The sequence below is a fragment of the Cryptomeria japonica genome, chromosome 5, assembly GCF_030272615.1.
Source record: "Cryptomeria japonica chromosome 5, Sugi_1.0, whole genome shotgun sequence".
Lineage (NCBI taxonomy): Eukaryota > Viridiplantae > Streptophyta > Pinopsida > Cupressales > Cupressaceae > Cryptomeria > Cryptomeria japonica.
In genome coordinates this window covers 899,937,277-899,953,463 of record NC_081409.1, presented here as the reverse complement: position 1 = coordinate 899,953,463, position 16,187 = coordinate 899,937,277, and the positions used below count along the sequence as shown (strand labels likewise).

General features: G+C 34.4%; 1 protein-coding gene across 1 annotated transcript; it reads left to right on the top strand.

Annotated features, from left to right (window-relative positions):
* The first annotated feature begins 2,820 nt into the window (after window positions 1–2,820).
* Window positions 2,821–4,839, top strand: LOC131034704 (subtilisin-like protease SBT1.7). Its single transcript, XM_057966274.1, has one exon. It carries the CDS (start codon window positions 2,821–2,823, stop codon window positions 4,837–4,839), a length of 2,019 nt encoding a protein of 672 aa, XP_057822257.1.
* The last annotated feature ends 11,348 nt before the right edge of the window (window positions 4,840–16,187 follow it).

The window sequence follows — 16,187 nt, the reverse complement described above, 5'->3', positions numbered from 1 at the left end:
TATAAATAAGACATTAAGGTGTCCAATTTTCATTGACAAATGAAAAATACTATAATATATTGTATGACTACTTTCTCTAACATGAAATTAGAATAATTTTCAATACCCAAAAAAATGATATGATTTCTACTCTCAATAAACTCAATTTATATATATGACAAAAATAATAAAAAAATTGACATTACTACATTTAAATAAATAATAAAAATCTAAACTTTATTCAAATTAAGTTTTTCCACTCAAAGTCTTCAATCTTATGTAAACTAGTTCATGTGTAAAAACCATTGAAAGCTATACATTGTAATGATTACAACCACTCATTAAATATAAAATATTCTATTCCTTTTCGACAATTTAATAAAGACCATTCATGTTGAAAAGGATCCAAGAAATGTGAAAAAGGCACACTAAAGTAACTTCCATATATATATATATATATAATTTTTTTTATGAATTTAGTTTTTCACATTTAATTTCATTTTAATGTTATCATAATTTTGTTTCTATTGTCAAAACATATTTGTTCAGTATTTTGATGATAGATTTTGAAGATTCAAATTAGGTTGCTCTAAAAATCATGTAAAATCAACATGTGAATTCAACCTCCAACATTTTAGATTCTGGATTAAAAATTTGGCCTTGTCGTATTCATCATATTGTACCCCAATCTTGTAATTTTTTCTCCATTTTCTTCATTTCATGATACTTTTATAAATAATTTAATCAATTTGATTAAATGGACCCATTAAGTACTTTATCAAGCTTTAAATGTTTCTTTATATTTAAACTATACCTTTGCATTATGTTTTTGCCTTGCAATGATGTTTCATGACCTATTATACCTCAAGTGGTCAAGCTTTAAATTTTCTCACTTGTGTATTATTGGAGCTCTCCATGTTACTAGTGGTCATCTTAGAATCACAACTTCTTGAAATAATAAAAATCATGGAATGTGACTTCGGTCATTCTAATAATGATTCTATGTTTTAGATGGAGCAATGCATATTTTAATCTTGCATAATAGTGAATTTTGATCCATCAATTTGAATTTTCTATTTGTTGCTCTTGATACCTAGAATACATATTCTAATTAGGTTCCTTAAATTTGATAAAAGAATTAGTAGTGTCTAAATACATTTTTAAGGAACATATTGAATTTAGAGGATCATGTTTGCTTCAAACACAAACTTGGATGAGCTAAAATAACGGTGATGAACTGTAAGCATTCAATATGCTCCTAAGATGATGATGCAATGATAATAAACTTAATTTTGAATATTTTATAATTGAATATAAATATACTTTATAGATTCTTCTTTATGTTATATTATTCATTTTTGAACTAGTGTTTATCTTTAAATACACCACTATAAAATAGGATTTTAAAAGTGATGTATATTAGTGAACTCAAAATGATCAATAAAAATCATTACCTTATCATGAAATTTTAAATAAAACACTTTTTTGTATTAAGTATCATTGAATCACAAAGCTCATTTTTTGCTCATTTGAGCATCCACGTTACAAACTTATTACAAATACCAGCTCCTTTCGACCAAACTTATTACAAATACTAGCTCCTTTTGAGCACCAAACTAAAAACAACAATTGGAAGACCAAGGGTCACAACTTAGAAATCCACTTTAAACAATGTGACAAATACAACCAGTAGAAGACCAAGAGTCACAACTTAGAATTCTACACAAAGGTGTCCCTCATGAGAGTTGAACTTGGGTCCCTTGAACAATAAACACACTTTAGAAAACCCACAATAAGAAATAACAAAATATAAATTAATATTGAACTTTTAAAATTTAAAGAATTAATATTCAAATCTACTACCATGAAACTAATTTAAATCAATTCTGAACATATAGAGTTTTGACTTTGTTGTGTGGACGAGTACAATGCCATTATACTTCGACGGCATATGCGTTGAATATGAAATTCTAAATGCACTCTCCAATGCCATTATAGTTCAACGGCTAATTTATTTATTTCCATTGTACGCGGAAATCATCCTCGACAAAGAAACTCGATCAATTAAAATACTACCTTCGATTGTGATCGAATTGATTTCATTTTTTCCATCGGCCTGCAAACGACTTTTTATTCTTCCTATAAAAATCATATATTCATATTCAATCCATCCAACAGTTTACCCTTTTCTTTTACAAATTTTGCACTTGACAACAATGGAAAATACCTGGTTTGCTATGTTCATTCTCGCATTATTTGCACCAAATCTCACAAATGATCAACTCGTTCACACTCGCCCAACACAACACCACAGCCACTCCCATTGTTAGAATTTCCCTTGTTAACAGCCAATGGAATATATGGAGGGGTGCCTGGCCCTAATCATGTACCTTTATTTAATTTTTATTTGTTTTATATTAATAATGTTTGAAAGTTTCAAATTACGAAAAGAGGTATATCATATTTCTATTTAATTTTAATTTGCTGAAATTTTCAAATTATGAAAAGAAAGATATCAATCACCCACCTCTATTCTATTTTAATTTATTGAAAATTTCAAATAATGAAAACTACAGATTTGTTCTATTTAATTTTAATTTATTGATAATTTCAAACAATGAAAACTACTGATTTGTCTCGGGTTAATCAACGTTTGTTGGAGACGGCTGAAGTGAAGTAGGTGAGATAAAAAATTTAATATAGAAGAAGCTCCGTACTTGACTTAGTAAACTCGAATGTGAAAGGGTAAATGCCAAACCCATGCTTTTCTTTGGGGATTTACGAGTTCCAATGTGATCTGGTCAATTGCCCTGCAACGCGTCTGTGTTCTGCTTATAAATAATGGGCAACAGCGCCTTCTTCATTCTCCTTCTCTTTGCCATGTCTGGAATGTGGTCGGGCAAGGCCGCAAAAGAAGATGTAAGAAAGCCCTATATTGTTCATATGATCAAGTCCATGAAACCCCAGCATTTCAATTTACATCAACACTGGTACGCTTCAATGCTCAGCCGCGTCTCGGGATCGGATCCCACTGCAAATGCAAATGAGTTGCTATACACATATGACACTCTTTTGCACGGCTTTGCTGCGAGCCTGAGCAGCGCAGAGGCTGAAGCCATGGATAGTATGGAGGGGTGCTTGGCTGTAATTACAACTTCCTTCACTAAAATTGGCACAACTCACACCCCTGAGTTTCTTGGCCTCGCCTCAATTTCCTCTCATTTTACTGGACTGTGGTCGGAGTACTCTACATATGGCAAAGATATCATTGTGGGCATGATCGACACGGGAATATGGCCTGAAAGCAAGAGTTTCAATGATGAAGGCCTTGGACCAGTTCCGGCTAGATGGAAAGGCACATGGGAAAGCGGACAGAACTTCAATTCCTCCCATTGCAATAGAAAAATTATTGGAGCTCGATACTACTACAAAGGCTACGAGCAGTACAGGACTCCTTTTAATGAAACCACGGAATACAAATCTCCTAGGGATCGCACCGGCCATGGTACACACACAGCATCAACTGTTGCCGGAGGTGCTGTGCCAGCTGCGAGTTTCTTCGGTTTTGCCAACGGAACGGCCAGAGGGATGGTCCCTGAAGCCAGACTGGCCATCTACAAAGCCTGTTGGGAAGATTACTGCTATGACGTAGACACGGTTGCTGCTATGGACCAAGCTGTTGCTGACGGCGTCGACATCATATCTATCTCAATTCATTCGTCAGGCGATCTGCCATTTGACCAGGACGTTAGAGGCATCGCTGCATTTGGGGCCATGGAAAAAGGTGTTTTTGTTTCGGCAATTGCAGGCAACTACGGACCTTATTCGTCTACTCTTAGTAACACAGCGCCCTGGATGACTACCGTGGGTGCGAGCAGCATCGACAGAGATTTCAGTGCTTCTGTTGTCCTCGGCAATGATCAGATTTGTAGAGGTACCTCTACCTATATTCCAGTAAACGGAACGTTCCAAGGGCCTCTTCCTTTGGTTTATGTATCCACTAACAATAGCTCAAGGCGTTGCCTCGATGGCAGCCTTGATCCCAATTTGGTGAAGGGTAAAATCGTTGTGTGCGATCAGCTGCTATTCTCCACCAACGACAATGAGTATGGTCCTCAGGGGAAGGGTGATGTAGTGGCCAAAGCAGGGGGTGCAGGAATGATTGTTGCAAATGAAAGGCTAATTGGAACCCAGCAGCAATCGACGGACGCTTTTAATTTGCCTGCCATCACTGTTAGTTTCACAGATGGAGAAAAAATAAAAGCCTACCTCAACAGCACCGCCAATAATGCCACGGCTACCTTGAACATCACAGGCTCAACTGTTATGGGAAACAAAACAATTGCTCCCATGGTAGCTGCGTTTTCTTCAAGGGGACCAAGCAAAGGGTATCCACACATTGTCAAGCCCGACTTGATTGCTCCCGGTGTGAATATATTGGCAGCATACACCGGAGACATTGCGGACTATAAGTTATTATCGGGTACTTCAATGGCGTGTCCTCACGTTAGCGGCGTTGCAGCTCTGGTAAAAAGTATCCATCCGATGTGGAGCCCTGCGGCCATACAGTCTGCTCTCATGACGTCTTCTTACGCGGTTGATAACGCAGGGCAGCCCATTAGGGATTCATATATGGAACCAGCCAATCCCTTTGCAATGGGTGCAGGTCACGTGGATCCAAATGCTGCGGTAGATCCTGGACTTATCTATGACCTGGCACCTCAAGACTACATCAACTTCCTCTGCTCCCTCAACTACACCCAAGAAAAAATTGCTCTCCTCACAAAAGAGAGTTTTCTGTCCCGAGACCTCTTTGGAAGCAGGCGATCTCAACTATCCATCCTTCTCCGTAGTATTTGAGTCAGGCAGTAAAGTACTTCAGGTGAAGAGGAGAAGAGTGACTTATGTGGGTACACAAGCTCCTGCAGTTTATCAAGTCAATGTGAAAAACCCTCCTGGAGTCAACATAAGCGTGGAACCACAGAAATTAGTGTTCACAAAGCTGAATGAGACTGCTAGTTACAGTGTAACCTTCCGAACCAATTTAACTTCTAGTGATGTCAAAATTGGATTTGAAGAGATCGTGTGGAAGTGTATCGAAGGTGGGACACAGCTTGTTCGTAGCCCAGTCGCCATAATATTGTAATTTCATTCAATTCTGGAACGTTCAACTTATTCTTCTCATAAGCTTAACATTTCCTGTTTTAGAGTGTGATTGATTTCCTTCCAAATCCTCATCCTCTGGAATCCTCCTGTTAACTGCTCTGATTGTCTCATTTGTATTTAAATGATGTCAATATGTTCGTGTCTTTACATCTTCAATCATTCTTCTGCGCTTAAATCTTCAGAGATATTGGCCAGTTTCTAATATGATATCAGATTGATTCCGTCTAATGTCTTTGGTTATTGCACTTTAAAATCGTTGCATAAGTTTATCTTTTATTTTTACTTGATATTTCTTATTTTCTTTATTCAAAATGTTCAACCTAGAGGTACAAGGGCTACACAGGAAGCCATGAAGGCAAAAGAGGAGGAAGTTGACTTCAATATTTCTGCATAAGGATCTACTAAACGTTATTCCATTTCGGAATTGTCCTCAGAAGAAGAATCAGTGCATGGGAGTGCTTGAATATGATGCTAGCATTGTTAAATTTCATTCAGTATTTTAGTTTGATTCTGACAGGACAAAACTGTTAGAAGTATTGAGCTAAACGCAAAAATAATAGTTTATTTCAATAAAAAAAATTAAATGATGGAAACAAATATTTAATAATCATCAAGATTTTTTTCATAATACAAGTATTGAAGAATTAAGGACATATCTTAATGTCAATTTTTTTTTCTAAAACATATCATTAGACCATATAATATTTGAATAGTCAAGCTAAGTTGAATGGAACATATATGAAATGAATTGAGCACATACAAAGTAAAGCTTTTATGTTAAAGAAAGGGAATGAAAAATAAGCCAAGCTTATAGATGCACCGAATAGAAGGAAAATTTTGCTAACAAAAATGAAGGTAGAGCTGGTCAGATTTAATGAATTGAAATTTATTTATGAGACTTGTCATAATTTTGTCGAGGCATCAATAGTGCCTAATAAACTTAAAAGGTGGATAGAATAAAATCGATACACTATTTGAATCAAAATGATATTGTTTCACAGGTGCTGGAGAGATTATGAGCCCATCATGAAGCTGCAAACTTCAAAGGATCAACTAAGAAACTATCCAACCATGAGAGAATTTTGCAACTTGAGCAATGATGAACACAGGAGATTGAAATGAAATGCTAGATAGGAACTTGCTATGAATTGATATGATACAATGTACAAATGAGCTTGCTCATATAGGCAAGAGATGATGGAGCAACTACAACTACCCTTGATACACAATTAAATGCATTATGTCGACTTGTACCTATCTAGAATGACACCTAAGATAACTAACATGAACAATATTAAATGATTGTTTCATGTGACAAGTAAGCTATCCTATGTAAACTTAACATGTGTGAAAAGGTGCTAACCAAGAACTAGTAAGGAAATATACTTATTCACACCAACAACCCCCATTAAGAGAAACTTAGGGAGAAAAATTATTATGCAAATGATACAAAAGTAATATGAAGATGCAATATATGGGTCTCGACAACTAGGCCATGTTAGGTACCCATGCACAACTAGTCATGCAACTAATCTCTCACAAAGGGAGAAAAGGACAAAACGTAATGGGAAAAAACTCCTCTCCAAAAAAGAGTTATGCAAAATATATACAAGTGACAGATCATGTGATGTATGGAGGTTTCACATTAATATACCCTAAGAACTATATCCATCACGAGAATATAATACAATTACCCCTCAAAGGAAGGGATCCTCATAATGAATAATCACTTGCAAGAATGGCAAGGGTTGGAAAAATGCAATCCAATGCTTATAAATCACTTCTCTCCCCTTAGGAAGAAACAAAACCATGTATCAATGCAAGGATGCTTCCCATTCTAGATATGCAATGAAAGACAGAAGTATGAAGAATGAAGATGAAATCTCTAAAAACTACTCATGTGTCTCCTTGTCTATGAAATATGATGATATGACAATCCAATTAGGTACATTCCCAAATAAACAAGAATGTGACAAGATAGAACTATGTGGAAACTGATATAGAACAATCTACAATGTTGAATATGCTAAAATATTCTTACCAACCAAATATGGAGGACAGTAGTAGTCTCGTTGGTTAGGAATGATGAAAATCTCAATCAGTGACTCTAGAGAAGAAGTAAATGAAAGCTGAAAAGTAGAGTCAAGTGTCTCTATAAGTGTCTCACCAGGACAGGGAAAATCCTCAATCAGGGAAGAAACAAGGAGTGAAGGAGACTCAAGAACATCCTTAAATATTAAATCTACAAAGAGAAGGGACACCTCTTGAATAATCTCCTCCAAATCTGAGGCAGTGGAATGAGAGGCCAAATCAACAAGGCCTAAGATGAAACTATCTTGAAAACACAAATCTAAAAAACTGAATGACACCTATTGTGTCAATGTCATAAAATCCTTGTCAACTCTCAACTCTTATGTAGTGGGGAATAGAGGAGTCATGAGAAGATCTACAAACCCATTATGAGGAACTCCATTACCCCCTGGATACTAGATGGATTTTAATATCAAACTCCTTACTTGTCTCGAAAATGCAAACTCCATAATACATGTGCTCTACAAATTTGTTAGCATTAACAATTATTACTAATATAAAAATTAATGAATTAAAACCAAAAATATTTTTCATTTAAAGAATCATCTCACAGTGTGAAGATAACTTGAGATGATAGAAATATCCATCTTCTAGTACCACTAACCTCCAAAAGTGAACCTTTTACTCTTTAACCTTCACAGGGGGCATCAAGAGAAGTAATACAATATCCAAGAGCCTAATAAAAAACATTCATAGTAAACTTATCAACAAGTCCTTTTTCAAGGTCATCATAAACAACCTTAGTGATGTCAAATTAGGTCCCCGTGAAAATAAAAAGATACTAACTTCAATCTTGGGCACCATCATTTTCAAACCTTGTATCTATATAAAATATTTAAATCAAACTTTCACATATTATCTCCCTTATATCATCATTAGTGCATTCTCAGCAGTGGTTATGGACATATAAGACATTAATAGAACCAAATATCCAATCACATAAGCTATGATTATAGTGAATGCACTTTGGAGTCCCCTTGTCTTTTTTAAAATTATCCTTATCAATTTTCAACAAAGATGATTCTATACCCTTAGAAATCCTTTATTTATAATATTTTTTAATGTACATCACTTGATTGAATAATAAACCTCATTTCTTCACTTACAAAATTTTTTGAGAATGAAAAACATAAACTCTATTCTTGGAGCAACACAAATAGTCCACTGAAAGGAGGGGTGGATCAATGGATATAAAAATATAACTTTCTAAAGAACCAAACACAAATTACTGAAATCAAGAATATCAATGCAGAGAGTTGTTAAACACACATACACAGGACAGGATCACACATGACACCAAATATACGAGGAAAACCCAATATGGGAAAAACCTCGAGGAGAAAATTTGATAGAGTCTACTACTCTAATCCAACTGCATAATGAAATATGTCTTGATTATAAATTTATGGGCACCAATCCAAAGGAGTACCTGTATACGGTGAAATTTGTAAGATTAAACTATTGTAAAACTAATAAAGATCCAACCACATAAAACCTTAGTTCTATAATCAAGAATCTACCATACATTAATGAAGAGCTTAAAACATGCGAGTCACAACAAAATAGAAATATTATACCAGTCACATGCTTGATAGGGTTTGATCTCCATTGATCTTGTTTGATACGATTGCTCTCATATTTTATGTGTTCAGAAGAGATAAACAAAGAATGGATTGTGGTTTTGAAGTTGCTTGATTTCTTGAAGATTGATAGATACATTAGTTAGGATCATGAAAGGATGAAGGAATCGACTTATATGGAGAACACCTTATAAAATGGAAGGATAGAATTAAGAGGTAAAATATTAAATGGTCGGCTAGGATTAAATGGTGAGTAGGGAAAAGGATAAAATATTAGAGAGGTGGCTAGGATAAAATCAAGAGATAAATGACAAGTGTCATGGAGGTAAATAGCTAATTAATTAATTAAATAAAAGAAGATCTATTTAATTAATAGAGGAAGTTGGACCAATTATATAAATAAAATATGTAATAGGGAAAGGCTAGAAGAGGATAAGTGAATTAATTAAATAGATTAAAATATTTATTTAATTATGACAAAACAATTTTATGTGTCTATGTACCAACCTCTAGTTTTATGGGCACCAACCCAAAGGAAGACCAGGTTCTAATTTGAGCAGCCACTTAGATGATATACAATGAATAAGTGTTACAGTTATAGTTAAAGTACCTTGTTACAAATGAGATTTTGTAACACATTGTTGAACTTTGGACCTTTGATCTCTGCTTCTACTACTCACAATGAATTCTCTATCTAGCTTTCATTTGTGTTCTCTATTTGCAGTTATTTCCTCTCTGCCTCTAAAAGGTCTCTTCCTTCTTTTCATCTTTTATTCTTTTCTTCCCTCTGTGTATTCATTTACTCACCATCTACAATTATTCTTTGTCCTCTTCTCAGTCTCTGTCTTCAATGGTCCTCACACCTGATTATTATGTGTGTATCTATCTTGTATACACTCATTGTTCTCTTTTGCACCCATGCATCTTTTCACACTACAATACATTCATCATTTTGATGATCTCTACCTTGATCAAAAATCTCCCGCCATACACTAGCTATTTATAATTATATATTTATATTTGTAGTCTTCCACGTAACTTTGTATTCTTGCAACCATCATCATTAAATACATATTTGTCTTCTTTACTAATTCACTAAGTGTGTTTTTATTCATTTGACATAGAGGTACAAGTTTAGTATTATAATCTTTGCATAATTTTTTGTAATATGTCAGTCATTCTAAAAATATGTCTCTTCAAATTGATCTAGTTGATCACTTCTCATTGGTGCCACATCACTTCTCATTCGTGCTACACTCCAGTGTGAATAATGTTTGTCGGGCCTTCATCACATCTCTTTGTTATACCCTTTCGTTACACATCAAATAGACTGAAAAATCCTCTCTTCAAAAAATAGTTCTCACATCTATAATGGTCCTTGACAACACTAAGCTCAACATGTTCGTGGATTAGACTTGGTCAATAGTCCTACCACACTATCATGGAGACTTTGAAAAACTCACACCGATGAAGGTCCACCATCATTTCGGCAGCTCAGATCCCCTCAAAGCCTCACCTATCAAATGACCTTCATGTGGTCGGTGTGACACTCAACCGATCTCTTCGACACACCAATATCACTTTGATAATAATCCAGAAGTCCCTTGTGTTCACACTTCCTCGGGTGATCGATGAGACACGAGATATGTCTTACCAATGACCTTGCCTTTTATCTAATCGGCGAAACATAGAATATATATCACCAATATATCAATTCCCTCCTTTCCTTTTTGCTTGTTCGATGAGACATTTGCATGTCACCTCGACGAGATACCACAAGCCTTCGTCAAATAGCCTTGCCATATTCCGAAATAACTCTTTTCTATGGCATGATAGCTCATCGATGCCGCTAACTCAGGACACACTGCAAGTTAAGTGGAAAAAACATGTGACGTATTGCTCAATTAAACTATACATGCTGGTTAATATAAATATAACAAACTGCAATGATATCGCCAATGTGGGATGAATGATTAAAATCATTTACAAAATAGTGTGTTCATTTTATATCGAGTTTGTCTTTCCAATTTCATGGCACTAATCTATTCTACATCCTTTGTCTTCCTTGACATATGAAAAAAGAATTTTGTATGTGATGTGAACAGACCTCCATGTAATTTGTTCACCTGTATTTCAATTGAAGAGCTTCTTTGTTTTCTCTACTGTCTTTGATCACTCTATTTTTCTTCTTTGTCCAAATGCAAAGTCCATGCTATATTCAATCTACTCTCAAAGTGTTCGACACAAACCCATACATGAATCACATACACATCAAATATGTCGATTTAGACTACATCATCTCTATCAAGATGCACTTCATCTATGTGATACTCAACATCTCTGTTAGCAAGATAATATGTTGGCATCAATAACAATCCAATGCCAACAATTTCCCCATTCGACATTGATGTGAATTACATGCACCTTTTCTCCCCCTTTGACAACAATGGCAAAGGGTGTAGCTATAGCTACAATCTCCTATTCTTGCCTTGGGTACATCAAACTGAAAGAATCTAACTCTCTTGGAACACAAACTAGTTCAGTGATGTATGTTGAAAACAATGAAATCCCCCTAAACTAAAAACTTGTATCTGCATTTAAGTGCTAAAAGAGGGAGGGACAACCCCCAACCTTAGAGTCAGGTATTCAAAAGTGACCTTGGGTAGTGGCTTTGTGAAAATATTTGCTACTTGTTCACCGGTACTCACATATTCAAGCTTAACTTCCCTTTCAACTACTTTTCCCTCAAGAAATTATACTTAATGTCTATATGTTTAGTTCTTGAGTGTATGACAAGGTTCTTTGAGATATTAATTGCACTAGAGTTGTTACACATAATGGAAATGGGTTATGAATATTCTATTTGAATATCCTTAAGTGTTTGTTTCATCCATAGAATCTATGTCCAACATGGAGCAATTGCTATGTACTTAGTCTCAACAATAGACAAAGATATGGATTCCTACTCCTTGGTATGCCAAGAAGCTAATGTGTCTCTAAAGAAGAAACCTCCACCATTGGTTCTCTTCCTATCATTAACATGACCTAGCCAATCTACTTCTGTGAAGGCTTGCAAGGTAAAGATCATTCTTAAGATACCACAAACCATAGTCAAAAGTTCCATGCAAATATATGCATATTCTTCTAACTGCATTGACATGAGATTTCTTTAGACTAGATTGAAATCTATCTATCATGTATATAGCTTGCACAATGTCTAGCCTTGAGGTAGTTAGATACAGTAGGTCCTAATCATTGATCTATACATGGTCTGATCAATATTAGGTAACTCATCAATTTTTCTCAACTTGCATCTAGTCACCATAGGAGTACTAATAGGCTTACAATCATCCATTCGGAACATTTTTAACATATCCATTGCATATTTGGTCTGAGAAATAAATATACCTTTGTTTAGCTAAGATATTTGCAGACCAAGAAAATAGGACAACTCTCCTAACATAGACATTTCAAAATTTGATTGCATTTGGTCAACAAAGTCCTTTCACAAGTAGTCTTTATTTCTAGCAAAGATCATATCATCTACATAAACAACAACCATAATCATATGATTAACTTCAACTTAAATGTATAAGTGTTTATCAACACATCCTTTCTTGAAGGCTTGCTAATGTAGATACTTGTCTAGCTTGGAATACCATGCTCTAGGGCCTTTTTTAAAACCATATAGTTCTTTCCTCAGTCTACAAACATAGTATCCTTTCTCAGATGACTGAAACCCTTCAAGTCGTTCAATGTATATATCTTCCTCAAGGTTGTCATTTAGGAATACATATTTTACATCCTTTTGGTATGCTTTATAACCCCTATAAGTTGAGAATGCTCAGAACATCCTAATAGCTTCAAGTCTGGCAAGAGGGGGAAATGATTCTTCAAAGTCTATGCCCTCTACTTGTGAGTATCCTTTTCACACAAATCTATCTTTGTTTCTAATCACCTTTACCATATTCATTTACTTTACTCTTATAGACCCACTTTGAGGCAATAACATTTTTATCAATTGGCCTTGGTACCAAATCCCAAGTTTTATATTTCTCTATCTACTGTAATTCTTCTTGCATTGCCTTTACTCAATCTTTACTCTTTCTAGCTTCATAGTATAGTTCTTTGGTTCCATTTCATTCAAGAGACAAAAATTGCTTGCTCATTGTCTGTTGCATGTTTTATCCTTATTTTCACACCCTCATTATTATTGCCTATGATTTGATCTTCAAGATGATTCTTCTACAAATAATTATTTGGGATATTTTTAGTGACTTCTTCTTCATTATTAATTTTCTCTTTATCTTCATAACATGGTTCATCAATCTAATTTTTAACATTTTAGCTTTGATTTTTGCAAGTTTTCATCAATCCTTACATCTACACTTTCAAAAAAATTCTTGAGATGTTTGTTGAAACATTTGTATGAATTTATATGAGTTGAGTAGCCCAATTATATGCCTTCGTTATACCTAGCTAGCATCAAAACTTCCTAGCCCATCCTCCTCTTTTCTAATAAAATGCTTAACTTCCAAAACCATTGAAGTACTTGATAAAGGGTTTCTTACAAAACTACAATTCATACGGTGTCATCTTGTTGTTCACTCTTAGTTGAGCCCTATTAATAGTGTAGATAATTATATGGATAACCTCCTTCCAATATAAATTAGGCATATTTGATTCATTCAATAGTGTCTTTGCTATTTCTTTGTCTATCTCGCTCTTTCTCTCCACTACACCATTCTATTGAGGCGTTCTTGTAGTAAAGTATTTTCTTTTGATCCCATGTTGTTCAAAATATTCTTCAAACTCATTTGAAGTGAATTCTCCCCCTTGGTCTAATCTCAATAATTTTACCTTGAATCTAATCTATTTCTCAGCCATTTTTATAAAAGTCTTGAATCTATCAAATACTTCTGACTTGTCTTGTAAGAAAGTTACCCAAGTCATCCTTGAGTAATCATCTATTAACAACATGACTTACTTTTCACCATTTAGAGCAATTTTCCTACTAGGGCCACATAAGTTTGTGTGAAATAGTTCTAATGGCCTTGTGGTTGACTATTCCTTCGTCTTGAAGCTTACCTTAGTTTTCTTGCCTTTTTGAAACTCATCACAAATAGTGTTTTCTAGTTTAGTAATCTTAGGCAAGTACCTCACATATCCTTTTGTACTTACTTTAACAAGATTTTTAAAATTTATATGGCCTAACCTTCTATGCCATAACGAGCTTGCATCCATCTGCCCCATTATGCATTGTGACTCATGGAACTCTTTCAAATTGTACACATTTCCATCAATCCTTTTACCTTTAGCCACAAGCCTTCCACTCTTTTCTTTTCTACTTTCACAACCTTTAGAATCAAATGTCAATTTGTAGTTGTTATCACACATCTGACTAACACTAAGCAACTTGTATTTCATCCCTTCCACGTTGTATAAATCGCGTGTAAGTAACTTTCCATCTATGCTTAAATTTCCTTTGCCTTTTATCTTGATGGAGGAGTTATCACCAAATCATACTGAGGCACCATTCGAATCTTCAAATTTTGTAAACTTATTTTTATCTCCTTTCATGTGATTGGATAAACCACCTTCAATCACCCAAAGATATTTATTTTAAATGGCATAAAGTGCTTTTCGAACTTGTAAGTTTGACTCAACCTTCTCTTTTCCCTTTTCTTTCCAAACTCTCTTAGTCTATTTCTTCCTTTCTACTACAACTTTTAGTTTTGATTTTTCCTTATAATATTCATCTGCCCTCTTCTTTTGTTTGACAAGTTTAGCTCTACAATATTTTTCAATGGCCCAAAATGATGAAATGCATAACACATCATGTCTACATCAAATTAAGGAGTGGAGTAGTTTCTACTTGACTGATTAAATTAGCTTCTACAATCCACACTTTTCTGACTAGACTTATCACAATTATAACATGTTATATCTATGTTCCTCGAAAGATCAAAAGGATTCTTTCTTATGAATTTTATAATTGGTTTATTGAAGAATTTACAGTCTGAAAACTTATGATCATAAGAATTACATTTAAAGTAGTAGACAAATAATTTAGCAACATACTAATGGTATGGGTGTGATCTAATAAATGTTTGTCTTATTATATCCTTGTCTCGATTCCCTGACCATTGTGAGCCATCATCTCTTTATTTAATCTTCTTGTATAGAGAAGCAATGTTCTCTTTTGCAATAGCAATATTCTTCTTCTTGTTGTCAATGGAAGTGTTCAAATCAAACTTCCTTTCAGAAGTTTGTTTTTCCTTAGATCTTTCTCCATGTTCATACCCTAAAGAATGATTATCCTAATTCTTATTTTGCTTGCTAAGCATGTCATTTAAGGCATTTGTCCCGGTTTCACATTTCAACCTCATCTTAAGATCTTCCTTGCATTTCTTAGGCTCTTTTCTAAGAGTTACTACTTCTTGTTTTGGCTTTTGACATTCCATTTTTTTTTAATTCCAAAACTCTTATTTTATTACTTCACCCAGCCTCTTGGTATCTTCCAACTAAGTTTTCAAAGTAATGATGTTATGATCAGATTCTTCAAGGCTTTTCCTCAACTAATTTTGTTCCTTTATGGCTGATTTTTTGTATTTTGCATATTCTTTCTTTAATCTATCGATTTCTTCAATAGCACATATTAGCTCTCCTTCAAGGTCAACTTCAACATCTTCTTCTTCTTCCTCATCACTATCATTCGAATTTTCAGATTAAACTCTCCTTTCATTCTCCGATGAATGCTTGTAATTATGAACTTCTTGAGTCATGAATATATTAATCTCTTTTTAATCTTCACTATTGTCTTTAACTGACTCACTTTCATCATCTAAGACATCACTGTCTATTGTGAAAATATTTCTCTTTTTTAATTTTTTTCTCGTAGGTTTATAATTTTTTTTTACCTTTATCCTTGACACTTTACTCATCATTATCTTCCTTCTTCTCATAAGGACATTTAGCAACCAAATATCCTATCTTTCCACAATTGAAACACTTAAGTGGTAGCTCACCTTTATATTTTTCAGATAATTTTTTCAAGTTTCTAACAAAGTTTTCTTCAGTAGTCCTGGGATATTTTTCATCAATATTTTTTGCTAGTTCCCTCCCTTTCTTAACTGTGTTGAAGGAAACTTTTGGTTTAGGAGCACCTAGTCACTCTTGTGGCTTATCAAGGATTTATTATAATGGTTTCTTTAAATGTGTCTTGTCGAAGAATGATAAGCTCCTAAGGACCAATTGAAATACATACTATTTCATTTGCAAGGTCATACAATTCAATGTGTAAGGCTTTTAAGCCAATCGTCATATGTAGACCAACATGGGCCAAATATGGTTAGTCATGTTCAAAGTACT

Excerpts from the sequence above, each read along its gene's own strand:
- LOC131034704 (XM_057966274.1), top strand. The coding sequence starts at position 2,821 with ATGGGCAACAGCGCCTTCTTCATTCTCCTTCTCTTTGCCATGTCTGGA.